This window comes from Drosophila biarmipes, chromosome X, assembly GCF_025231255.1.
Source record: "Drosophila biarmipes strain raj3 chromosome X, RU_DBia_V1.1, whole genome shotgun sequence".
Classification (NCBI taxonomy): Eukaryota; Metazoa; Arthropoda; class Insecta; order Diptera; family Drosophilidae; genus Drosophila; species Drosophila biarmipes.
Window position 1 is genome coordinate 4,095,819 of NC_066611.1, and position 27,139 is coordinate 4,122,957.

General features: G+C 44.2%; 3 protein-coding genes across 15 annotated transcripts in view; 2 read left to right on the plus strand and 1 right to left on the minus strand.

Annotated features, from left to right (window-relative positions):
* Positions 1-792: 792 nt before the first annotated feature.
* LOC108033018 (uncharacterized) lies at positions 793-1,548 on the plus strand. Its single transcript, XM_017107145.3, has 2 exons — positions 793-872; positions 932-1,548. Exons 1-2 carry the CDS (start codon positions 831-833, stop codon positions 1,481-1,483), a joined length of 594 nt encoding a protein of 197 aa, XP_016962634.1. The 5' UTR covers positions 793-830; the 3' UTR covers positions 1,484-1,548.
* A 1,924-nt stretch (positions 1,549-3,472) lies between these two features.
* Positions 3,473-4,381, plus strand: LOC108033045 (uncharacterized). The gene is made up of 2 exons (XM_017107171.2): positions 3,473-3,554; positions 3,771-4,381. Exons 1-2 carry the CDS (start codon positions 3,489-3,491, stop codon positions 4,344-4,346), a joined length of 642 nt encoding a protein of 213 aa, XP_016962660.1. The 5' UTR covers positions 3,473-3,488; the 3' UTR covers positions 4,347-4,381.
* Positions 4,382-4,916: 535 nt separating this feature from the next.
* Positions 4,917-27,139, minus strand: part of LOC108033073 (espin) — a 53,794-nt gene continuing 31,571 nt past the window's right edge. For 3 of the 13 annotated variants that reach the window (XM_044093655.2, XM_044093654.2, XM_044093660.2), the window contains 11 exons: positions 26,248-26,586; positions 18,285-18,468; positions 16,445-16,627; positions 15,166-16,377; positions 14,663-15,104; positions 14,164-14,484; positions 7,962-8,472; positions 6,566-6,965; positions 6,165-6,413; positions 5,899-6,107; positions 4,917-5,831 (listed from right to left, as the gene is read on the minus strand). In XM_044093655.2, the coding sequence (XP_043949590.1) occupies positions 5,441-5,831; positions 5,899-6,107; positions 6,165-6,413; positions 6,566-6,965; positions 7,962-8,472; positions 14,164-14,484; positions 14,663-15,104; positions 15,166-16,377; positions 16,445-16,627; positions 18,285-18,468; positions 26,248-26,586 (4,441 nt within the window). In that variant the 3' untranslated portion in view covers positions 4,917-5,440. The other 10 variants (XM_044093656.2, XM_017107241.3, XM_044093659.2 and 7 more) reach the window with 9 other exon arrangements.

A 27,139-nucleotide genomic window follows, 5' to 3' on the forward strand; every position in this document is an offset into this window, starting at 1 on the left:
AATCGGATTCGAATGACCGCTGATTGCAAGTGGGATCAATAAAAATAGTGTCGTTGCCAGTTGCCGATGACTTAATAAAATAACTTATGAAAAAATAAGAAAAACAGAACTTTAAATTGATTGCTGAGTACAATACAACATTTCCTTAAATTAGTGGTACGGCATTGAATAATGAAAACATACATATGAACATTTTTTAGGCATATCATTGGCTAAATATATGCTTAGACTTCCACTTTTGGCTTCAATTTGGCTAAATCTTTTTTAACCTTCTTTTTTAATTTTAATTTATTTTTTTTTTCGCCAAAAAGTAGGCAATATAAAACATTATCTCACGCAGTTAAAGAAATCTTATGCTTTTCTAATAAGAAACTCAGCCTAACAATATAGTTTAGGAAACCCCTTTTTGTTCAGTTATTGTAATGGGTTTTTAAGGCCCATCCTTATCTATTTATTATTTTGTTTTTTACCGCCTTTGTCCGTATTGTGATAGATAAATTCGATGTCCAATTGATCAATAGGCTTAGCGCGTTATCAGGGCGTCAATGTGACTAGCACAAGTTGTCTTGATGCTTAACCCTATTCGTAACCATGGCGAATGTCTGCAATAAAAATAGCCCTAAGTATCAAGTTAAAAATAAAAATGAAAACCAAATACATGGCTAGTGAAACCCGACTGTAAAGAAAATATGTATAGTTATTCATATGTACGAAGGTTTAATATTTTTTATGGGGCAAAACAAGACAGCCAACAAAGGGTTAAGGAAGCCAACGATATAAAAGGCCTACATCGAAAACGGTTGCTAATAGTTTGCTAAAACAACGTCAACATGAAGTACACCATTCTTGCCCTGGCTGTCTGCCTAGTCTGCGTAAGTTTGCAACTGGAAGATTGCCATTAGTTATGTAATAAAATAAATATTTAAACCAGGTAAACGCATTGGTTGTGCCCTTCCCCAGCGAGGACTCCTCGCAGGATCTGGTCGAAAGGACCGATGCCAACGTAGCTGTGGAGGACTTTAGCTTCTTCAACACCAGCTACAAGATCCTAAAGGTCACCCTGCGCAGCATCAAGGGCTTCAACTGCATCCTCAAGTGGGTGGCTGGCATCCAGGACAGCGCCGTGCAGTTCAACGTCAACGTGGTCTCCTGCGGCGTCACCGCCAGCAAGGATGTGACCAACCTGATCAACGCCAACGCCCAGATCATCAGCACCTGCAACGACCTCATCAACCTGAAGTCCAACACCTGCGCCCAGGTGGACGACGAGGAGCCCAAGATCACCAACAGCTGCTTTGCCAAGACCCTGTCGAAGGTGTGGACCCTGAGGAAGCAGGTCAAGAGAGCCGTCGCCCTGGCCAAGAAGATCCCACAAACCGGACCCAATGCCGCCGTCTGTGTCAACGATGCAGTCAACACCCTGACCACCTACTACACCGCCTTCCCCCAGAACATGCTAGACTGCTCCAAGCTCACCTCTTAGAGGGTTTGTCTTTTAAAACCGATTCAAGCTTGCAATAAAAAATCCGTGGTGATCACAACATTCTAGTTTTATATTGTCTTTATTATGTAGGAAATATTTTCTTTGACTCCCAGACAGGAATATTCAAGTGCATTGTTCTTGAATTGAGAATCCGTTCTTGAAAACCGTGTAGGTGTGTTCTCAATATTCCCAATTTGAGAACGAAATGGTAAGAAGAGAAAAATAAAACTAAGTTTAATAATTATACACTATTGACTGGGCTAATAGTATTGTTGTTGAGATAAAAAATGTAAAATTCAAGCACAATAAAAACACATAATTAATTTCCAAAATGACGTTCTATTTTTAAGAACAGTTTTAGCTCGGACAAGAGCGTCACAATTCTCTCTGTGTAAATACATTGTTCCGTATCACACAGATACAAGTATGTATATGTAAATGTAACTTTAGGCTCCTTAACCGATTTACTATAGTTTAAGTCATTGTTAATTTAACATGCGCACATTATCGCAAGATACCTGTGATACCTTATTCAAATTCCATGTTGTCTTTGTGCTCTATCTTCAATATCGTTGTGCAGACATTTCAATACTTGTGGAATTTCCAATTTCCTATCTATAGCTACGTTAATGCCTCTCAGTCTGGCTGATCAATTAAACAATGAGACACTGTTCTGTCTGATAGGCAAAATCGATTTGCGTTTTTAATTGGCTTGCTTGTGTTTTTCTAACCCCATAGAGGGTATTCAGGCGTGTGTTGATAAGCTTTAAGATCTGATAAAAGTTCATATGTTCTAGATGGGAATAGTTTTTTTTAAACCATTTTATTTTATTTGTTCGTGCTTTGGAATTTATGTTACTATGCTGTACTGAAAATGTATGCAGATGGATAGAGTAGAAGTACAGATTGCATTCGTTTAAGAGTATGTAAGAGGTAGAGGAAGCGTTTCCCCATTGCTACTAATTGGAATGGCTAGACTTACATAGCGATTGGTGTATATGTACATGTTACATGAAAATATATAGTAATGGCTACCTGACAGTCGAGACAGTTGACTTAAATATATATTTTCCAATAAATTGTATTAACAGAGTCAAGGCGCTTAAGGAAAAGCGAATGTAACAAATTTGTCTCTAAATATTTACTACCTTAATTTAAATAAATAAAAGATTCATGCCATTTTCCATTTATTTTTCAATGTAAATAGTTATTTTCCTTAAATAGTTATGAAGATGAATATTTATAAAATGCATTTTAATGCCCAATTGAAAAATGTATTTTACTACAAACGATGCGTGTGAAATTATGTGTAACCAATATAATTTATTATAAACAATAAAATAGTTAGTGCGTGCAAGCGCACTTACTATCACACCAAGTTGATAAAAATGGAAGTGTGACAAAAACAACTTTTTCAAACAGATATGATTACTTTAACCTAGGGCCACAGACTTACATGCAAGATGTTCAATAAGATAGTGTCTTTCGCATGCCTAACAACTTTTAATACTTGCATTGTTTTTGGTTAGGGTTATTCCTTAGTTCGAATTCCAGAGTTCAATATATTTACCAGCTGTCAGATGCGCAGATGGATTTTGACTTTTCCAAGAGCTTTGTTTTGCCGATGGCCTCCAAAACGAAACTCCCTGTGTTCTTGGGAGCCACAGTCCACCGGCGATTGTGCAGGTGCAGCATCGAGAGTGTCTCGTCGATATGGGCAGGCCTATCTGGGGGCGATCTGCCAGAGCTCTCGGTATCGGTGTGGGTACCTCCCGTTGGAGGAAGCCCCACCAATCCGACTATCTGGCTATCTCGCTTTGCGTGTCCACGCTGCATAGATAATTCCAAATTACTTTCGGACTTTGGGTGGTGGCCGCTTAATTAAACCATACATATCATTGGCATATTCGCCACTCGACTGATAGGGCTCCGGCGGATCTCCTATATAAACAATCCCCACGGTCCGGAGAGTAAACATTCGCCAGTAAAACCATCTACCAGCACCATGAAAGTGATCAGCCTGTGCCTCCTGGTCGCGGCCTCGGCCAGCTTCCTCCTGGCCACCGCCAACGTAAGTCGGCCTCAACTCAAGTGCGAACGCCTGAAAGTTGATAAAAACCAAGTGTGACAAAAACAAAGCGTTCAAACCAACTGGAACTGCAGAATACTATTCTTTTTACTTTTTTTTTAAACAACATTTTGGTGCCAGCAAAGTTTACTCCACATATATGACTTATATTTAATAAATAAGGATGTAAAAACGTTTGAAAAACCCCAACCTTTTCAGGCCAACGCCGTGGGTGCCTTCGAGGACTTCACCCCCTACACCGATGCCGAGATCGAGGAGATGCTCGAAAACGAGCTCGCCATGGATGACGGATTCATGGGCGTCGAGGAGTACGGCTTCATCGGAGAGTGCAAGAAGATCGTGTGGGCTGGCTACAAGGGCGTCAACGGCACCAAGTGCCTCGTCGAGGAAGTTGCCAAGGTCCTGCTCGTCTGCACTGGCTACGTTGACGACCTTGCCACCTGTACCGGCAACATCCCGCGTGACATCAAGGTCATGCTGAAGAATGCCCAGCAAATGATCACCATCAGCGACAGCATCATCAACCTGAACTCCAAGCTGTGCGCCGCCAAGAGCAGGAGCGTCGGCTCCGCCGTGCTGGGCGCTGCCCGTTGTGCCGAGAAGTTGTCCATCGCCACCATGTCGCTCGTCCGCCGCATGAACATCATGATCAAGCTGGGCGGCAAGTTCCCCTCTGACACCGCCACCTGCTACACCTCCGCCACCAAGGCTGTGGTCGACGGCTGCAACGCCTTCGTGCCCAACTGCAAGACCTGCATTGCCAGCATGTCGTAGGCGGGCCAAAAGTTGGTAATAAAACCATGAGATTATGAGCAAAAAGCAGAACTTCTTCTGATTTAGTGGGACTCGGTCGGGGGTTACAAAGTGGCGATCTAAGGTTATCCCCAAAAAGTGTCGGATATAATCGCTTTTTGTGGTCCACAATTCTTTTTATAGCTGAACAAATTTTCTAACTCCGAAAGCACTCCGAAAACGGTCGAATTTAAGAACACTCGTGTGGGAGATTGCGCTAGCATAGCGAAATATTAGTATAATATTACCAAAACACCATTTCGATCTTAAATTATCATCAAAAATGGCTAAGGGTTTTTTAGCTAAACAATTATTTAAACTCCGAAAGCACTCCGAATTCAATTTTTGCCATTTCTTTTATCTGGCTTGACAACAATTTATAGACCGAAAGCACTCCGAATTCCAATTTTTAAATATAGTTGAGTTAAAAAAAATTCTATTTATTTTTTCAATTTAGCATAAGCAAAAGATATCTAAAATATGCTCAGAAAATATCCAAAGCACTCCTCATAAAAAAACATTTGCACTTTTAAATTATATATATATTTATTGATTCATTCGTTCGCTTGTTTATTCATAGATGTAATATGTATTTATGTAATTAATAATAATATTGTTTGAGCCGCGTATATAAAAACAAATAACAATAAAAAAATGCTTAACCAAGAGAATTAAATTAATGCCATACTTAATAAATTCAAGCCGAGTCGCAAAAAAAATAATAAAATAATGGAGAGTAAAAATGATAAAAATACAACACCGAAATAGAACTTAAGGACAGCAGCTAAGATTAGATATACGCTTGATTCGCCTTGCGATACTGCCCCCTAGGAATAACAATATTCTTTTTGCCGCGAAAAAAAACATGGAGTACAATTAGGCGTAGTAATAGGGGTTATGATAATGCATATAGTACAATGTAAGTAGCTAAAACTTAGGCTTAGTTTTACGGTTTACATTTAGGGTCTCTTCTTTTTTAATTGCACATGCGTTAAGTTAATCGAAAAAAAAACAAAAAAAAATGCACCGCTTAGGAGTCGAGTGATAGGATGGGTTTCTGGGGTCAGATACGGGGTTCAGATCAGGCTGAGGCGGCTGTTGGTCTTGCGCAGCTGGGCGCGCCAGGGGATGATGTTGTCCTCCTCCTCCTCGGCGTGGCCCTGGCTGCCGTCCGACGGCTCGAGGAGCTCCTGGCCTCCACCGACGCCGCCGCCATTGCCGCCCTGCTCCAGCTCCTGATCCTGATGACCGCCCTTCGGATCGCCGTGGTTCTCCTTGTTGCCCAACTGGAGTTGCTGATGCTGTTGCTGCTGCTGGTGCTGCTGCTGGAACTGGATCTGCTGGTAGTGCTGCTCCATGCCGGCCAGATTGATGTTGATGTTGTCGATGGACATGGCGCGGTTCTTCAGTCGCCAGGTGTCCGCCACCCGGTTGTTCTCCTCCACCTTGGGCGTGTAGATGGCCGCCCTAGAAGAAGGTCAGACAGTTGAGGCCAGGGGTCAGGAGACTCCCCACTAGCCGCACACCCACTTACTTCAGCTTGTTCTCCGTCTCCTCGCGCCGAGCCAATAGGTCCCGCTTCCATTGGGGAATCTGGGAGAGGCGGCGCGACTCCGCCTCCTGGGCCATGCGCTCCTCGAAGTCCTTCTTGGCCCGCTCGGCCGCCTTCTTGGCCATCATCTGGCGCTTCCAGTCGGGTATGGCGTTGCCGGCCTGGTCCCGTTCCGGTATCTGCAAGTAGATCTTTGACCCGCCTCTTAGCCACCGTTCGATTGGGCACCACAGCTGGCCACCACTCACCTGGTCCACGTAGTTGTTGCCCGAGAACTGCTTGGTGATCTCCATGTAGTGCTCCGAGTCCATGCGATTGGCCATCTGCTGTTCCACCTTCATCTTCTTGATGCCGGGTATGTCCTTGGAGATCTTCAGCTCGGCAATCAGGTCGGACTTGAGATAGGTGTCCGTGCTGGAGGTCAGACACTGCATGCTCAGGCTGCGCGCGGGCATCTGGTAGGGCTTCGGCACCTTTTGGGTGTCCGTGCGGCGCAGCTGGAGGGGATTGGGTTTGGAATCGGGTGATAGGTGATTACTGAAGGCTTGGTTTCCCTACTGACTTAAACGTAAGGGCATGGAGTGATTGAAGAACGGATGCACTGGATGCCTTCAGGAAAAGGGTACATGACATTTGCATGATCGCTCACCTGGACGCTGTTCAGATCCTGAATGGAGATGGCCGACAGTGGCTGGTGCTGCTTCCTGGAGGCCGTGTCCTGGCTGTTGGGCGCCGATCCGTGCGGCTTCTTGGGCTTGTGCGCCTTGCCGGGCATGGTGGCATCCTGGCCGCCTGCCCCGCCCATCGGCGGACCCATCGGGGGCTGCGGCGGCAACATTCCGTGGGGCAGCGGTGGCGGCGGAGGGGGCAACGGCGGCTGCTCGCCCATTCCATGCAGCTGGTGCGGGTGGTGTGGGTGAGGGTGCGGATGGGGGTGGTGCGAGTGCGGATGGGGATGCGACTGCGGGTGCTGCGAGTGGAGCTGCGAGTGGTGCACCTGCTGCTGCTGGGCGATCTGTATCTGCATGTAGTCCTCCGTGTCCGTGGAGCTGGGGGTGAAAAGTGGGAGGATTAGAAAGAGATCTTGGCCTGCTTGACTTTCACTGGAGAACGGGAGGTAGGAGGTGGGTGGTGGCTATTGGCTAGCGGATAGTGGGCGGACCTGCGCCAAGCGTGTCGTGTGCGCAGTATCATCTTCGGATTGCAACTGAGTTGCAGTGGCAGCTGCAACATCGCAACTGTGGCAAGAAAAGTGGCAGGCCGCAAAGTGGCACGCATAAAATTTCATGCACTCTTGAGCGGCAGAGGAAGTGGCGAATCTCCCAGCTTAAGTGCTGCGCATCTAGCTTTTTCTCGCAGCCAGGCCTGGGATATGGGTGTGGTGAATTCTTCAGAGAGTGCAAACATTTATAAATGCCTATAAGCTATATTATTCTTTGACTTAAATGAAAAGCTACCCAAAAAACTGATACAAAGTTGAGTGTCTTAAAAAAAATTTGTATGTTAAAAGTTGTGTGTTTTCTTTTAATACGACTAAAAAGTAACTCCTTTTAAATTAGGTAGTTTCTTGAAGGTTCTTATTTTTAATATTTTATTATCTTTCTTCAAATTAAATGTTTAAATAAATTAAATTAAAAATCTGTAGATACCGTTAAAGGCAGGTGAAACGTACTTAAAATAACATTTATGTTGTCAGTGATTTATGGAGCTTCAGATGGATTTTCTTAGCTTTTTTCCCCTGAAAAATCCGCGCAGCACTGGGGTCTAGCCATCTGCTAGCTGCTAATTGCCCAGCGGCAGCCAACCGTCTTTGCTGCCATGTATATTATTTTATATGTTATTTTTCGGATTTTGGCTAATTGAGGCGAGGCAACTGTACTGCCGATACTAATTATAAAAGCCGCTGCACGAGATGTGCAGCCAAATTAAAACGGCTGCCATGTGCTAATTGAAAGTCGGAGGATGGAGGATGTATGCATGGGCATCTAGGGGGGTCTGGGATGACTGGTGTCGGGTGATCGGGGGATCGGGGGATAACCACTCACCGGGCGGAGGATGGACACGAACGCTTGTCGATGCTGATGCTCTTGAGATACTCGGACGGCTTGATGAGATGCGTGACGCCGTCTTGTGATTTATTGGGAAAACTGGGCGGCACAAACGGCAGCACCAGCTGCTTGTTGACCAGATTGGGTCCGCCTGTCCGCTGTCCGCCGGCCAGGTGGGTTTCCCCGTAGATCTGCTGCTGCTGCTGCTGGGTGAGCTCGTAGTGGTCCTCGGCGGAGGAGCCGCCTCCATACAGGCTGGGTGTGTACTGGTGCGGCTGGCCAGTGGGCTGGTAATGCGGCTGCTGGTAGTTTCCGTTCCCGTTCACATTGCTCCTCTGACCCTTGGGCCCCTCCGAGTAGCCATAGAAGTGGGCATTGGCTCCGGCTCCGTTGCCACTTCCGCTGTCATTGCCAGCACTGGCAGCACCCCCGGGTCGCGACTCCTCCGGATTGGCGGCACCAACGCCATTTGTGCTGCTGGCATTGAGCAGCTTGGCTTTCTTGTTCGCTGGAATTGAACCAATTTATTTATGAGCTTTGTGGGTTAGCAGTTATCAGTCTGGCTGTGGTCATGCTAACTTGAGCAGCCAGCAAATAAAATACAGAAAAGACAGAAGAAAATCCGAAAACCCAGCCACAATGGATCGCTGCGTAGGCGCCTTTCACCAGGCGGAGGGGTTCGAGGGGAGGCAGTCCCAGTTGCATATAAAAATACGAGCCTCGCACAACTAAATCAAATGAATTACTTTTGGGCAGTGGAGTAACGGCAGCGCCTAAGTGGAGCTGACTCAGGAGATGGGAAGCAGGTGCTGGATATAGAAGCCAAGTAATATAATCTACATAAACCATAAGTTCTTTTTTAAAATACAATATTTATAGACATCAGACTGAGTCTCGCTTACTGGTTTGTGTCTATTTTAATTTCTTTTCAAAAAGCCCCGAAAAGTTCCATGTGACACGTGATAAGGGGCTACCCAAAGGGTGTTTCGATTAGGCAAGTGTGCAAGAGATAAGCCTGAGAATATGCCTTTGATCGAAGCTAAAAGTCCATAATTGTTTTGATAGTCCTAAATTAGACATTACTTTTCAGAGATAAGTTAAAGAAAAACTCGTTACTACAGGGAAAAAAATTGGTTGTTTGAGTAAACGAATTTTTATGGTGAAATTAGTTAAAAATGTTGGCCATTGTAATGCTTAAAAAATATTACAGCTTTCAATATTTAACTGCCTGTAAGCTAACCATAATATGTGTATCTGCAATATTTTCCTCCGACGTGTACATTTTATAATTCCCAACTTGTTCTATACACAACTATAAAATACTATCTAATCCTCAAATAATTTCACACTTTCAAATGATCTGAAATACAGGTAGTAAAATCACTATTAAATAGTACGACTACCGATTAATTCTAGCAGCGATATTTGTCGATTTTTGGTGGTACGAATATTTTTAAAATGTAATTATTAATAAGACTGTGATATTTTCAAAACTTATTCGTTAGCCTGAACCGCGTAACGAGCTACTCTGGATGAATTATCTATAAAATTGTTGTAAAAATTAAATAACTATTACTATATAACCTTTAAAATTGCAGTAAAAAGGACCTGTATTTGTTAATTATAACAACAAGGTTATGTAAAAGGTAACCTTTATAGTTGATTATAGTAACCGGTTGTTTTAACCAAGACTTTTTTCGTGTTAAAAATATTCATGAGCCCAATGCCAGATCCCAATTATGTTATCCACTGCTGTTCCTTATCGTTCCCCTTGGCTTGGCTGAAACTTGACGGAAAGCTCTCCAGCTGCTTCCTGGGAAACCTCTTTGCTGGCTGAATGACTATCCCCACACACGGAAAAGACAACTCCCTCGCCGTCGTCGTCGTGGGAGTAGCCCCGTAAAATTGAATTAGCCGCAGTTTCCATCGAAACCACCGCGGGCCGCCCGTTAGTGTCGCCGCGTCTTCGTATTCAATTTCCAGGCAGCCGGTTAATTGGCCAGACCCCATCTAAGCCCGATCGCACAGAGCCCCAACTTTCACGGCCCCTGGTAACCCGTTTCCACGGCCATCGTTACGTGGTTCGCCGCCACGCTGGTGCGGATTCGTGGCTGCACTCTTATGGCCAGAGCCACTCGCGATCGAGTCCAGCCAGTTTGCATTGAATTATTTGGCCGATACGAAAACCAAGGCGAACGGACGAAATGCGCATTTTTCCACATGTCCCCACACATTTTATCTATTAATTTGTGCGGGCAAAAAGCGGTTTGCACTTGTCAAGTTCGCGGTGAAATTCGAAATTGGAATCGATGTACAGGTCGGTTTCGTTTGCTGCTTTACGAGTGCAATGCCTGGTCGTCGTAAGTGAGATACAGATACACGTCTCTGTTCGACATGACTTAAGTGCTTCGCCTTAAAATGACAAAAAATGGTTTCAATTAAAACTGTCTTGTTTGGTTGCAAATGAAGATTTTATGCTTTAAAAAATCAAGGTATTCATTTTATGAAGGATTGTCTAGGGGATTCCAGGATCATCTAACGGATTTACTTTAATCTTTGCTCGTCGGTTCATTTGTATCTTTATATCTTTTCATTTGCAAAACAACCTTTGAAGGCATATCTAATATTTGCAGCTCAAGCAAGATTGTTTTTCACTGCATCACCAATAAAAATAAACTAAACTAAATTAAATTGTTCTAATAATATTTACTAAAATACATTTTATCACAGGAATGCATCACTAAGTGTTATATAATTTAAAAAACAGTCACTCAAAATGCATTTACACTATTTCCTTTTAGGCAACTTGAAGAACACTGAACAGAACTAAATAGTTTTTGTGTAAAGTAAGTTAAGTTTCAAGTGCTTCCTTTGGTAAGTAATTAAGTTGGGTTTCCGAAACCCATTAGAAGCTCACATCCTAAAGTAAACACACTTCGCAAACCGTATCCTTTGGATACGCTGGGCATCACTTACACCGAAAGATATCGAACCGATGGAAGCTGAGCGTGAAATAGTTCCTACGCGAATTCTTGTGCATCTTGACCGAGCCCAGCATGTTCATGGTGTTCACTGTACTGTCAGACCAGGCACATTATCAGGTGTCCGGGCTGGCGCGATACTGATGGGGAAACCCTGAAGACGCGGCTCCCACTTCGGGTGACGATGTTGCCTGGGCGAGCTCCGCTGGCAGCCTGAGCTGGGTTCAAGCCATCGCCAAAGTTATTCACCCAAGACCGGGCGACGGATCGCAGTGGCTCCGCGGCGAGAGAGACCGCTTCGCAAAACACGTTCACTTTCGTGGGTAAAAGTTTCGCAGTCTGCAGATCCACGAGCCGATTGCCAGGAGGGGGCGTGGCCCCTGTGGGCGGTGGTGCGGGTGGTGCTCCGCCGGTCGCCAATGATTGTGGCCAAATGTGTGGGACACTCGCGACTCGTGGCTGGCAAATTGCTTCCTCATCGCGGACCGGGATGCCATGTGTCCAGTGCTTGTATATGGCGTACACATTTTATGCTTTGCCTCGAACTCAACGAAAATTGGCACTGATGTTGGATCGGGCATTGTTAAAAATTGCAAATTATCAGACTTGTCTATCAGAAAACCTTTATGTGATTGCAGTCCTGAGAGGGGCACATAGACAGGTCAAAGGTATTTTTTGGTATTTCGTAGAAAGGACTACCTATTTTCCTGACCACATTTTAACTTCTTATAATAAGCCATGGTCTGTTTATAATTAAAAAAATAATAGGTTATACATTTTTATAGTCCTCAGCTCAAAGACATTTTTTTGATTTTTCGTAAAAAGGATTAACCACTTTCCTGACCATAATTTGACTTCTTATTGTTAAGAGTTTAATTTAAATGTTCAAATTCCAAAAAAAGAAACACATACATTATATCATCTTAAACATTTTTATGATAGAAAACCTCAGCCCTTTTCGTCTATTTGATACCCTCGTGTGATAAGAAAATGCTTTCAAATATTACGTAAATTTCTCTGAACATTCGGAAGAAAATGCATGAAATTGCACTCGTAGTTTTCCCCGAGTGCAGCTCATATCCCATGACTTATGCCTCATACGGCGTCAAGTGGCTGGGATTGTTTTCATCGCCGGCACTTCCACTTTTTCACTTTTCCACCACGCAGCCCGACTTCCACTTCTTTGTTTTGGCCACATTTACACGGATCTTGCCGCCTTATCGTGTGAACGGCGGCTCAATTAAAGCCACTCGCCATTTCTCCTGCCTCATCGGACATAATGGGCAATTAACGAATGGAAAATCGGAGCCAACACATGTCAAACATGGCAGCTATCATTCGCATTTTTCAGTTTTTGTTTGCGTAGCTACTACCACTGCGGCAATTAGGTAGAGCCGATATTTACTGTGTGATAATGAGGTTTATTGTCTCAACATTTTTGTGGATCGACTAGGAAAACGACTATTTAGATGGCTTGGTAATCATAAGCAAGCGTATCCTTAAATCAAAGGTCTTGAAATATTGTAAATCAATGATTGTATCCCCAAATCAAAGGTGTGGAAATATTTCATAAAAGGTTTTTGAATGCATTGGACACAGACTTATTGCACTAACAGTATATGTTATTGGGAGAATAATCCTTGAAATCTGTTTTGTTCCTATATAAGTTAAAAAATCCTTGGTATGGGTATCCTTAAATCAAAGGTTTAGAAATATTTTGTAATAGATTTAATAAGCTGCTAATAAAGCTGTTAATAAAACATAAGCCGCAATATTAATTGATCTGTAAACATTAAGAGAAATCTGAAGTACCTTGTGAACTCACATGTTGGAAACACACAACTCTCCTAATTAGGCATATTTTCCAAATTAACGACATTATATAGCTTTGCTAACACCACACTTTTGTCTGAGAGCCAACACTTCAATCAAGATGTAACCATTATCCCATCGCCTGGCCATCCATCGACTACTGTTCGGAGATCAGGTTCTCCTCGGGCAACTCGTTTTCGTTCGTTTCCCACTGCAGGGCACTTCACTGCCATTTCCCCCGCTTTTCCCCACCGCCCCAAGTGGACATGACTGGCGAATTTCCCCTAATTGATCAATCAAAGCGGACTGTGGACAGTCACAAGCCACCGACGATGCGGAACCCCCCGATACCCAAGGAGTTCAATGACCTGGCGTACGGTTGGGGAACTTTAATTGACTACTGCTGACGGGGGAGGACGTCGCCTCCTTTCAGCAGCTTCTTGATGCGATGACGGCACATTTTGGTCCTGGAGTAGTTATTGCCTCCACTGCAATGATGACACAGGAATTTGGTGACAGTTGTCTGGCGGGGCTTCCCCTTGGAGGCCTTGGCGACTCGGCCAGGAGGGCCCTTCTTTCTGCAGTTGGCCATTCCCAGGGTAACAATCGAGGGACTTGGGCAAATGGGAGCAGCTGGCCCGGCCACCTTCACATTGGTCAGATGCGAGTCCAAGAGATCGAGATCCTGCTGACATGCCTTCGATGGGTCCAGGGAGTCAAGGAAAAGTGTGGGATTCCCGACACTGTAAAAGATGTAGGTGTTCTTCGTCTTGGGCTCGGTATCGATCGGAGGCTTCTTTGGCGGGGGGATGGGATCGCGCGAATCGCACAGGGTCAACGAATTGGAGCTGGCACTCATTGCGCTCCCTCTCGTTGGAACTGCACTCCAAATCAAACCAATCTTGCCCAGAGAACGTATGGAGCATATGGAAATTTAGAGAAATTTTTGGAAACCGAATGGAGCACTTCCAGTATGATCTTATCAAGGGTACGGTCTATAAAAACTAACAGCTTTTCCAGCGGATACTGGGGGGAAAAATGTGTGTACTCCAAATCAACTAACAAATTTAGAAAAGTTTTTGGAAACTCTCAGGGGTGTACGTCTACAATAACTAACACATTTTTCGGGGGATACTGGGGGGGGAAACACCATTTGTTTCTCCCAGAAAATTAGATCATATTTCTTTATCTTAAACATGTAAACTATCATATTTAGTTTTTTTATTGCAAGCCAAGAACACATTACAAATGTTCTCAAATAAATCCATCAACATACAGTGAGCTTTTGGTAAAGCGAATTCTTTAGATTTTTGCTGAACACTCTCAAACTTATGGAAATCCTGGTATTTTTTAAAGAGTGATATCTACGAAACCCCTTTAAAAAGTAAGTAAAGTATGAGACTCACCCGAAATGGTGGACATGGTGCGGTTGTGGTTGCCGCGCACCAGTTCCGATGGCCTCAAGCTCGGCTCCTCGACCACCTCGAGACCAGAGTCCGAGTCAACGGCATCTGTGGCCACGGGGTTGGGAGCTGGAACCGGAGGAGGAGCTGCACCGCCAGCTACACCAGGCGTGCTTTGAGCCTGGTTCGAACCATAGATGTTCTTGTTGTAGATGCTATTGCTGGCGTTCATGTTGTTCGGCTGCTCGGCGTTCAGGTTGTTGCGCTGCTGCTGGGCGGGTGCCCTCAAGGGAGGCGGCAGTGGTGGTGGCGGTGGTCCATTGACTGGGAGATACCAAAAGTAATTCGAATTAACGATATAATACAATTTAATTTAACAATTTGAAATTTAAACTATTTTCTACCAACATAAACTTATATTTAACGTCTAGTAAATCTTAAATACACATTTATTTTGATACTTTTGGAAAATCCCTTATGATTAAGGGGCATTCAGACTCACCCACGGACAAGTTCTGCATGGGTGGCGCCGAGGAGACCCGCTTGAGATTCCTGCTGCTCTGGCTGCCAATGTTGTTGATGTTGCTGATGCTCCCGCTGTGGTTGTTGTTATTGTTGTTGGTCGAGGTATCCGCCAGATTGTTGCGGATCATGGAGTTCTTGTGCGTCTGCTTGGTGCGCTCGGCCACGTCCTCCGGCGGACAGACGCTCTCGTAGGTGTCGCTCTTGATGCCGCCGTTCAGCAGCTGGTTCTTCAGGTTCACGTTCTTCGCACTGTAGCTGTCCTTCAGCGAGGACTCGTACTTGCTGCTGTGCAATCCAATAATCGAGTGCGACTTATTGCGATTCAGCAGGCTGTTGTTGTTGTTGTTGGTGAGTGCAATGTTGCTGCTGCTGTTGTTCATGTTGCTGTTGTTGTTCATGTTGCGCTTGTTGTTCAAGTGCTGCGGGATCAGATAGGTGTAAAAAAACAACTGCCTTTATTGCCAAGACCTCGATACTTACATGATTGCTGTACTGCAGCACAATGTCCGTGCTCCTGGTGGAGCTGGCGCTGGCCGAGCGCGAATGGGAGCCACTGTCCCGCGACCGCGAGCGCCCCACGTTGTATTTGTGTTGCTGCTGCTGCTGTTGCACGGCCTGATGTTGCAGCTGCTGGTGCTGTTGTTGCTGCAGCTGGTGTTGCTGCTGCTGCTGGTGCTGCTTGCGCGACTCCTCGCGCACCAGATAGATGTCCTCGTAGTCGTGGTCCCCTCCGCCGTTCTGGTTGCTCGGCATCCCCTTGTGCGGCTTGTAGTTGTTGTTCTTTATGTTGCCGCCGGCGCTGATGTTGCTGATGTTGCTGCTGCTTCCGTGGCGGTTGAAGCTCTGGCTGCGCAGTTGCTGCTGCTGCTTCGGCGAGTTGAAGCTGGACGAGATGGACACGGACTCGTCGGAGCCACTGCCCGCCCCGCTGGAGCTGGAGTGGACATCCGCCTGTATGGTCATGGCGTTGCCCGCCTTCGACTGCAGCAGCTGGTGGTTGTGGGCGTGGCTCTTGCCGTGCTGCTTCACACTGCTGCTGCAGTCGGAGTCCACGAACAGATCGCGCACACGGTTGTAGATGATGTCCTGCGGATCGTGCAGGAAGAAGGACTCCCCGGAGATGCTGCCATTGGGCGAGGGCGTGTTGTACATTCCGCCGTTTCGCATGGGATTCACATACAAGCCATCGTTGGGCAGCAGGGCACCACCACCGCCGCCGCCTCCGCCTCCCGAAGAACTGTTGCCCCCCGGATTGCCACCCAAGGAGGACGAACCGTTGTACAGCTTCTCGGAAGAGCTCCTCGACTGCTGCGAGTACAGGGCGTCGCTGTTCTTCCTCGATATTCCCAGGCCCATGCCCATGCCCATGCCCATGCCCACGTTCATGCTCATGCCCATGCCCATGCCCAGGCCCATGGCCGAGCCTCCAGCTCCGCCTGCTATGGCCGGGGGATGTAAGTAGAAGGGCTCCACGTCGGAGCTCAAGGTCGAGGAGGACTTGGACTTGATCGTATTGCTGCGACTCGTCTGCTTCGAGGAGTTCGAGTTCGAGTTGCAGCTGCTGCTCAGGTGTTGCTGCTGCTGTTGCTGCTGTTGGTGTTGCTGGTGGTGCAGTTGCTGCTGCGACTTGTGCCGCTGCGAGCTGCCCTTGTAGTCCACCGTGGTGCCGTGCTGCACCAAGACATTCAGGCACTAGACAATATAAAATATTCGACATATTAAAACTTAAGTAATGACATTTTTTAGGATCAACACCCACCTCAACCTGCTGATTTTCCGCGGCATCGTTGATGGGCGACTTGCCATATTTATCCAGGGATAGCTTCGCTCCATGGTTCAGCAGCCAGCGGACCACGGACAGGTGACCCCGGGAGGCGGCAAAGTGCAGGGGCGTGGCTCCATCGCCGTCCCTCAAATTGGGGTCCACACCTTGATCTTGGACCTTTGCGGGAGAAATAGGTTTAAATAATACAAATAAATGTATACAAAATGAAGTAAAGTTTGTTGAAGTATCCTATTTGATTCCCTGTTATAAAAAAACTGCAATACCACAACCGCAATTGATTTATTAATGCCTCTTTAGCAAGAAAAACTGCAACCACGTCGTTTGTAGCTAATCCATCTTAAAGCCTGAGTACTTCACTTGTGTCTTGACGAGACGCTGAAGTATCTATTCCTCACTGTCTAATAAATTGAGGGGCCGGCACTCCACTAACTCAACTCAATGTCTTTCAGCGGTCGAGTATCTCACAGCCTGCGTTTGTGGAAAGTGGTTTGCCAGCCGTCAGGCGTTGTGGCTATAATGGAAACTATTTAGTTCAATTTAGAAAGGTGGTTTTCCAGCGCCTCTGGCGATGATCTTGAAATGCATTCTGGCCATTGGAAGGCCATTGTCAGCGTCGGGAAACTCGGAGCTTTGCATAAGCCACTCTCTCCGCCACTTGGTTACCTGGCTGCTAGGCTGCTAGGCTGCTAGGCTCCTTGGCCCATTGGCCTCCTCCTCCTCAATCGAACGCATTCCCCGGTTGATAAATAGCCCAGGTCTGGCGACAAACTTGTCGGGAATCCCGCTCGAGAACCCCGTTAAGCCACCGAAACAGGACCCACTGACACCGGCGAAAGAAACGGGTTCAAAGCCACACTGCGCGAAATGGCTTGAAATGGTGTAAGAACACACCAACTAGTAGCATAAAGAGGCATTAGCATTTTCATAAGCATGATCTCCAACTATAATATAGTGTCTTTAAAATCCTATAACTTGTACTTGTAACTATAATATCCTGAACTTGTGTGATCATTGGGCTTAAATGCTGATATTTAAAATAAGTATGAACTTCAAATATATTTCACTTAAAAACATACCCTACAAATATAATTTAGCTCGCGTCCCAAAAATTATCCAATAAGTCTTATAGAAGCATACCTCAGTTACCATCGAACACATCCTTAATTCGTGTCGATAATATATCAAACCACTCCCTCAATTGATAATATTATCGATTAACAGACGGTATCGATAACAAGACGAATTTTAAAAATATAAATTTATAACATCTGAAAAGATAAACTGAAAACATCCCTCACATTTAAATGAAATTAAGAATTCTGTCCGATAAATAAGTACAATTCATCTTTAGAGATTAAGCGTGGTGGCACTACTTTTTTGACCACAGCTGTCTTCTGACTTATTTTACCTATAACTCCGTTGAAGAATATCCTAAAATTATTTGGAGTTTGGAGTTCAAAGGATAACGAATTGAACTTCTTAAATGTGTTGGCTAACTAAAAAACCAATAATTCATCGTCTGTAGTAAATTACCTTCTATTTAAACTAAAGATTGGAACTGATCAATTAAAATGATTAAATTTAAGATTATATTATATTTTTAAAATACTTTATCACTGCCCCAAACCGCTGCCTGTGACTTTGGCAATAGCTCTAGCAGATTTCGTCAACTCAACCAGAATTTCGCGGCAGTGCAGGTGGCTCTGGCAGTTGACCCGCATTGCCTGCCGCAGTTGGCCAAGCTGGCCGCGTTGGCCAACCAAGTTGGCAGCCGCAGATCGGTTAAAGGCCGAAATTCAAGCGGAGCACTCACCATCCATTTGAGGCAATCCAAGCAGCCCATTTGTGAAGCGGCATGGATCGGTGCCATGCCGTCGCGTGCGCGGACGTACAAAGAGCCGCCGGCCTCGAGCACCAGAAACTTGAGCACCTCCAAGTGGCCCTCCTGCGCCGCCAAGTAGACGGGCGTGACATCGTTGTCCATTTGCGTATTGGCGCTAAGCGAAATAAGAAATCACAGTCATTAGTTGTCGTCCAATTGGGCGGTTAATCAAGGAGTTTAATGGGCAAAAAGCTGCATCGAAAATAGCTAAAAGTGTTCTCGTTTCGAGCCCCCATATCATGGCAATCAAATGTATCTATGGCATATACTATAGCATAACTGCAGTTAATCACTAGAAACGCACTGGGTCACTGGGAAAATCTTCTCGGCCTTCTCCTCTTCTTTGACCGGTTTCCCCTCTTTTTTGCTTTGGAACATGCGGAATATCATCGATCGATCGATTACAGAGAGCGGAGTGGCAGGCGGAGATTAATCAACTCCAGCATCAATGGAATGGTAATCTCCGGAGAATGTGTGGGAAAAGCTATTCACCAATTTGTCAAGCTGTTCGGGGGATTACGTTCCCATCAAATGTTGACTGCCATTGATCGGAATTGGGTAGCAACTTGGGGGATTAACTTTAAGTCGATATGGATGCGTTGACAGCTGCCATGGATTATGAAATTCACGATGCTTCAAAGCTAAATGCAGAGGCAATTTCATTAAAAGCTTATATAAAAAAGAAATATCGAGAGAAACTCAAAGAGAATATTTATAAACATTTTAAAAAGCTTTTTTTAAGAATTTTCTTTGAGGATTTGATGTGAACATCTTTATAAATTCCTTTTTTTTAATTCTCGTCGGGTTTTAAATCATTTAAGTTGTCAAAAAATATCTTATTAAAATAATCATAAAAAGAAACATTGACATTGATCAATCTTCAGGGGATTTTAAGTGAACATCATTATAAATTTATTACTTAAAACTCTCCCAAATCTCTCTCTTAAAATCATTCGTGAAGTCAAAAATATCCTAATTTGAATAATGAAAAGAAAGCTTAAACTGGTAGATAATCATATTAAGGCGGTTTTCTTATCCTTTTGTTAAACTGAAATTGAGGTTTAAGCTTTAAACTACCACACAATTCATAGTTTTGGAAATCTACTTCCAGTTTACCAGAAAAATAAAGAAACAATCCCTAAAATATTTTTTTAATAGAATGTACGATATCTTTGAGATGCTATCTTATAGACGTTCTCCGCACTTCTCAACGTTACTAAAACTATCCATTATCAGTGATCCCCTTGGTTTGGCCCACCTGACGACGCTGCGTCGGTTGTTCTGCTCCTTGCGCCCCACGCCGCTCATCATGGGCGTGGCCTCGTCGTCCTCGTTGGAGTCCCGATCCTCCTCGTCGTCGTCCATCTGCTGGCGCACCGCCTCCGCGGCGGCCTTGCGCTGGTGGTGCAGATGGTGGTGCGAATCCATCTGGGGCGGATGGGGATCCTTCTGGTTCTGGCTCTGGCTCTGGTTCTCCTGCTCCTCACTGCTGCGGTCCTGGGCCGCCTCCTCGATGAGGGTGGTGGTCTGGCCCTCCTCGGCCTCCGATCCCGTGCTGCTGTGGACACTGCTGCTGAGGATGGCGGCCGTTACCTCCGTGGCGATGATGGTGTGGATGTCATTGTTCGACTTGGACTTCTGCTTGCTGCGGCGGTAGGAGGTCAGACTTGTGGTCATGCGGCCGAGCAGGCCCTTCTTAACGTTGATGGTGGAGAAGTAGCTGGCGGTGGAGGAGGAGGAGGAGTGGGTTGGTAGCTTTGGTGGTCAGGTGGCGGGGGATGTGTGTTTGAGTGGGTCTTTTGCTTTCGACCTATGAGTAACTTTTCAGGGGTTCGAATGGCAGTGCGCTTGGTGCTCGTGTTCATTTTTTGCTTGCATTTTGTGAACTTTAATGTATTCGCCTGGGCTTACCGTTCACGCTCGAAACTTCGATTTTCACTTTCGTTTGTCACTTGGCTTTATATTTTCCGGTTTTTGTGTATCTTTGATTTTCCTTGTACCGTTAAGCACACAGACTCGCACACGGATAGGCACACACGGCAGTGGGAAAAGAGTTCGATTTATGGAACTGGTTTAGGAAAAATCACTTAAATGCCTCGATTTGCATAGCGAGTTTTTGGTAGCAGTCTCTGTTTTTCCCCTATTTTTATATCATTTTTATGGATCATAACAGCGGACATCAGTGGTGCCTGCTGAAACCGAAAGTCTGCCTTATTCCGACAGCTCTCTGCGGCGTCTGGGCCGTGATTAAACCCCTATGCTCGATGTGCTCGACAAACTTCTGCTTCTTGTTCGCATATATCTTATATCTATACCCCATATATACGTGTATAAATCTTTTTAGGTGAAATTAACGCTTAAAAGCGAAACAAAAACCGGCGAGGGGAGGAGGTTTCTCTCGGCGAGTAGTTACGCCTGACTCCCAGTCTGAAATCTGCACTTGTCTTGGCGTCCGCCACTTGTGTTGCCGCCGTACATGTTGCCCGCGTTGCTGGTGTTGCTGCTGCTGCTCGTGCTGCTGCTGTTACCATTTAGCTGGCTGGCTTGGCCTGGCTTTCCACACAGCGCCACAGTGGGGCGAGAGTGGGTGTGGATCGCCTCATCTAACGGCAGAATCATAATGGCCCCTGATCACAGTGATCGCGGCAATTTAGCCATCGACAAAATTACAGGCCCACAAAAGGCATGAGTTTGGTCGGGTTTTTCAATCTGGCAAGTACCCAACGGCCAATCATCAGACAACTTCCCCATTTGAAATGCTATTTTGAGCTCTAAATATCATCGTATGTGTCTCAAATGTATCTTTATGTTTGTATATACCCCTTTTCTTAGCTTGTAAAGTTTATTTTTCAAAGTATGTTTTTGTAGTGATATAATATATGTTCAAAAACAAAGCTCTCCACCATTTATATAAAATAATAATATTTATAATAATAATAATATTTATAATGATGGTATCCTAGTTTTTTTAAACTTCTAAACTGCAAACTAATAACCTTACGAATGTTGTAAATATAAATATAAATATAAATAAATATGTTTTCATTACAAAAAAATATACTGTGTCTCTCTCAAAAGGTTCTACATTTTAATCATCTTCTGCCCAAAGCCTCTCTTGATCCCCATCCTTTAACCCTCGACCCACTGTGCTTTCGTCCCCTGTGCTCCAAAAGATTCGGTGGCCGAACGGAGGCGTCGGAGGCGGCGATGATGATGGGTATATGGGTACGGATACTAGTATCTGTTCACTTAGTCAACTGGCTTACGACTTCATGGATATTGCGCACGGCAGCGGCGTTTGGCTGCCTTGGCTTTCTTCGTCCGACTTCGGACTACTTGTTACATTTTCCAGCTTTTCTCGCTCAGAAATGAATTGTAAACCAATTAAAGTTGATTTTTCATCTTTATCCCCTGCTGCCCGGCCGCCCGTTTATTTTTCGTATCTTGTGGCTTCTTTAGTAGGTGAAAATACAGTAAGAAATATATATATATTCCCAATTTTTTCCTCTTCGCTGTATTTTTGAGTTGTTTTGTTCGCCCGCCTCGCTTCTGTCTATTTGCAATTTAATAATTATTTTTTAATTTATTTAATGTGTCTGGGGGCCGAGCAGAAAATGGAATTAAAAAGCGAAATAATTGAGGCGAAGCAGGAGCCTCGTTAGAAATGCCAGTTGACAGTTATAGACTCGTTTATTTAATTGAACATTTGCGTGCACGAATCCCAATGATGGACGATCAGCAGTCGTCGATTGTCCATCGCCGAGAGAATGCAGAATGAAAGCCAGGCGAGTGACACAAATGGACCCCGGGGAGGCGAAAAGATACGAAGATACAGATGCCAAGCTGGAGATTGTCTTTCGCAGCGATTAGTGGAGATCTTGGAGTGGCGATTCCCCCGCAAGAGTGGGCAGTGAGTGCCGCTTCCCGATTTGAATTCTCTGAGAACTGGCACGCCTTTTAAGGGTTCTATACTATGGGTATTCTGCCCAGTTCAGCGCTCAGAAATTTCTACCTCCATGAATACATAATAATAATAATATTATTCTACTTTCTGCATTTTATTATACCTGTCAATAATTAGTCTCCTATTTAAAGTCTAAATAAATTAAAGTTTATCTTGAAGACTCTTGTTGTTTAAGGTCCTTGATTGAAATATATTTGATATATAAAGTAGGTGATTCTGGGACATTTTCATACTAGGGAATGTCACAGTTTTCGTATTATAATCAGCTAGTTAGAATGTTATATATTCCATGAATTTTAAACATGTAATTAAATAGTTTCCCATATTAAAGATTTAATTATTCCAATCCCTGATGAGCTGTATTTATCAATCCATTTGAGGGTTTCCCTACAGCGCAGTCCACTTTTTTGGTGAAATATTCATAATTTATCAATCCATTTGAGGGTTTCCCTTCAACACAGTCCACATTTTGGTGCAATATTCACTATTTTAGACCAAGCACAAGCACTCGCAACTGGACATACTATGCACGTTCTAAAGCAATCGATTCATCGGTTCCGCACTCAAACACACACTGGCAAAAAACGAAAAAAAAAGTGTATAGACGAGGCTAGCTCGGCATCCTTGGCGTCCCGGTGGCCAATTGATCTCCTCGCTGCCTCGGCCAATCGATTTGTGGCAACTGAATGTTGGCCAAAAGCAGCCGTGGCTACCTTTTCATGGTTGCGGTGGCTGCGGCTGCTGCTGCTGCGGATGTTGCTGTGGGCTTGGGCATTAAGCCAAGTGTTGTGGCTACTGTTTGCGGGGCGGAGACGAAGATGATGTGGCTGCCTTAGTGCCTTGCTGCAGTTCTTTGGTACACTGAAACTGTTAATTAATTCGCGTTCCGATTCGTTAACTGCATTTGAAATACTTTGAAGCGCGAAATTTTGTTTGCCGTTGCTGGTGTTGCTGATGCTGCTCGTGTTGCTGCCGATGTTGCTGGTGATGTTGCTGCTGTTGCTGTTGCTGCTGCTGCTGCTGCTGCTGCTGCTGCCTGACCAACGGACAGTCGCGGGGGCGGGGGCGAGGCCGCGCTGCTGCATCGAGCTTCAAAACGAGACCGCACTAAATCCAGCATTGAAATCAAAATTCAAATTCATTCTCGGGCCGCGTGTTGCTGCTGCTGCGCGTAACGGTCGCTGGTAAACGGTAACAACTTTAACACCAACTATCACTGTGTGCACATACTGGAATACATGTGCTCTTAAGACCGGGGAGTCGTAGCCCACGAACGAAGCACCGTTCGCCTCGAGTAGCCAAACGCGAATAGCCAGCACCACCGAGCGCCAAGCGCCGTCGAGTGGCCACCGCGAACCACTGGCGGTGGTGCTGCTTCCTCCTCTGCGTCTTCTTCTTCCCTGGTGCTTCTTTGGGGGCGGCCGAGGGGCGTGGCGGGGCAAACCAGATGGCTCGACACCGAGCTGTCGCCATACGCAATATTATCAAATGGCCAGTGGCGAGGGCGGATAGAGAGGTCAACGTCAGTCACATGGACACAAGTGACATTTTCATTGTTTCGCCTCTTAAGAATGAAAGTAATATAGGACATTTTTGAGCCCCTTAAATATAATATTCACAGGGAAAATGTACCAATCAATCCCATTAAGGGGATTTCGGGATCCATAACAAAATAGTAAAATAATAATAACAGATGAATTACATATGTACTGATCACCCTTCACATAGTATAATTAACTTATTTCCTGAATTTTGTCTTGAAAAATTCAATATTTTTAAATTCATTTACAGAATAATGCATCTGCTTACCACAATGTCTAGTATTCATTTGTTAGTTAATTGTTAATCACATGTACATATGTACAATGTACATTGTATAACTATTTTATTGAGTTTTTATAATTATTAATTTCAAAAAACATTTTTTAAAGTTTTTGATAAACATTCAACAATTTAATGTATGTAATGTATAGAAATAAACCTTTCGATCTGCCCTCGCTTCCTCTTTGCAGTATTAACACAAGAAGCAACAGCTGTCTTCATCGAGGTGTCTTTGTGGGCAAAACTGTCAAACGGTTTGTGACGAGGGCGGGTTGAAATGTTTTAAGGCATTCGATAATATTCGAGTTGTCTTTTCTTTTCAATAATAAAATATAATATGTTTCTTGACTAGTAAAATAAAAAGTAAGCTTTAGATGAATTTGTTTTTAATAATATAAGTGAATGGCTATAACCCGTTTGGAAGGACATTAGATGCAAGCATTCTTCTAACAACCCTTTGAAAATGTTGTTTTTTGCCTATTAATGTCTACCATATAAATAATGATTTTTTGGACGAAGCATATATAAGCACTGATAGGTATTCTAATGTTGTTAAACCCCATGCGTGAATCTGCCCTCGCTCTCATCTCTCGCTGCTTTCTGTGTCGCTGTGTCAGTTGTCATGTCAATTGATCTGCCTTGCCGCTTTGTAAATATGAATTTAAGTGGCGATCGAGAGGAGCGCTGGGAAGCTGGCGGGGATCAGGCTGCGGCACTGATTCTGCCTGCGATTCTGAGTACGATTGCGATTCCTTGGCCACCAGTCCGAAGTTGCTCCACTTCGAGGCGAGTGGGGAAAACTCGTTGCAACGGTGCTTTGCGAGGCTGTGAGTTTTCCAGTTTGACTCCAATCGAAAATAGCACACGATAGAACCAAACCTGGCCTGGACTCGATTGGATTGGATTGCACTGGTGGCTTGGGATGGCCGGGCAGAGGAGCGCCGAAGATGGAGTGCATCTCGCTTGGCTGGCTCGCCTTGGCCACTTGGACCCCCATTCCCATTTCCCAATTCCCAATTAAATGAATCAGCTTTGGACGCGTGCTGCTGTTGGGGCACAGGAATTTAGGTGAATCTAGCACTGGCCACGGATCGCTAACCCACTTGGCAGTTTTTCCAAGTTTTTCCCTGTTTTCCTTGCCTTTCCTAGTCTCCCCCCACTCGCCTCCATTCTTTCTACTTTGTTGGATGAGCTAATAAGTTTTAATTAGTGCATTTAATTGACTGCTCCCAGCTCAGCGGGTAGATAACCATTTCTCAGGCCAACTTCTTCGTTTATTCAGTTTATGATAATCAGATCGTTACAGAGGCTTTAGACACTTCAGCGCTCGCACTGAAATTATCATTTAAGCTGGGCTCTAAATGGATCAGATTAAATGGACGCGAAAATAATTGTACATTTCTAACAATTTTACACTATTCCTTCATAAATTATTCACATTTTCAGCGATAATTCTCTGTAACTAATTCAAAATAATTTTATTTTAAGGATGGATATGTATTTTTTAAAGTTCTTTTGCGCTTCATAACTTAATAAACATATGTAATTCATTGAACCCTTGTCAGGTTTTTCCTATCTTAGCAAAGAAAAAATAGTTTCTTGGTTAACGTTCTTTGGCCTTTCTTAATAAAATAAAGCAATTTAGTTATAGTTATTTCTAAAACTTAAGAATTTGTAATGCAGATTAATTAGTTTACTTAATTGGAATTTTTTCTAAATAGTCAGTACTGTTTAGTATGTTTCTTTAGCGTAATTTACATAAGGTAAACAAAAGCGTAAGGATTTTATACCCACATCTTGGACCAGTTGGTTGCGTTAATTTCCACAAATAACATGCCACTTGTTTTGGCTCTAGCACTTATCGAATCAGATAAGAAACCCCTAATGAGAATAATTGTCGCCAGCAAATGGAAAGAAACCGCATCGAATGGAAATGCAGACAGGTGGGGAAATAATAAAACACAAAGTGGAGCCCGCCGTCGATCGTCGATCGATTTCCCCGACACATAAACACAAAGAACGGCTAAAAAGCTTTCACCCCGCGCTGAAATCGCGATGCAACTTTTGGCCATCATACGATGACTTGGGGACAGGTGCTCGTCCACTTACCAAATATCCACGGATGCGGCGACCAGCAGTTGGACGCAGTCGAGGCAGCCGCGAGCGGCGGCGTAGTGGAGGGCCAGAGCTCCTCCGTTGGGTCTTTCGCTGCCCGAAACGCTCCCCGGATGGTGCATCTGGCCCATCTGGGCCATGCTGCCCAGGTTCATCATACCGCCCACTCCGCCCAGGTAGGAGTCCAGCTGGTGGGCGTGCATTCTGCTCGGATTGATGTTGCCGCTGTGGTTTTGGCTGCTGTGCAGGAGCTTGTTGCTGTGCTGCAGATTGCTTAGTTTGTTGCTGTGGTTCAGGTGCAGATTCGAATTGAGCGCATAATCGTTTATGGTTCTGCAAAGGGCAAGAAAAAACAGTTAAAACTTGTATATTTATGTAACAGCATTAAAATAAGTAACTTACTTAATTGATAAAATTAAATATTAAATATTATAAAAGTAGCTTAAAGCTGCAATAAAATCATAGGGTTCAATTTTCAATACATAAATAAATGCATACCTTACCAAATTAAAAACTAAAAACATTTTTTAAGAACTAGTGAAATTGTATTTTAATGTTTGTCATAAATATTTTAAAACTGTTTAGGTTGCTTTAAAAAATAGTGCATACTTTTGGGCTTTGCTCTAACAAAAATTATAGTCTATTTTTCCGAAGGCAAAACGAAAGACTCAAGACACAAACTTGAAGAAAAAACGATGTTTTCGTGGGGTAGATTTTAAAAGTACACTTAAACTTATATAATTTGGAGTTTAAAACTTATTTTTTTAAAAGGAGTTTCTTAAGTTAATATTTCAATTTTTAAGACTACCTTAGGATAATATATAACTTAATATTCAACATAAAGAAGAGTTAACTTTTCCCAACAATAAACAATTATATAATTTGA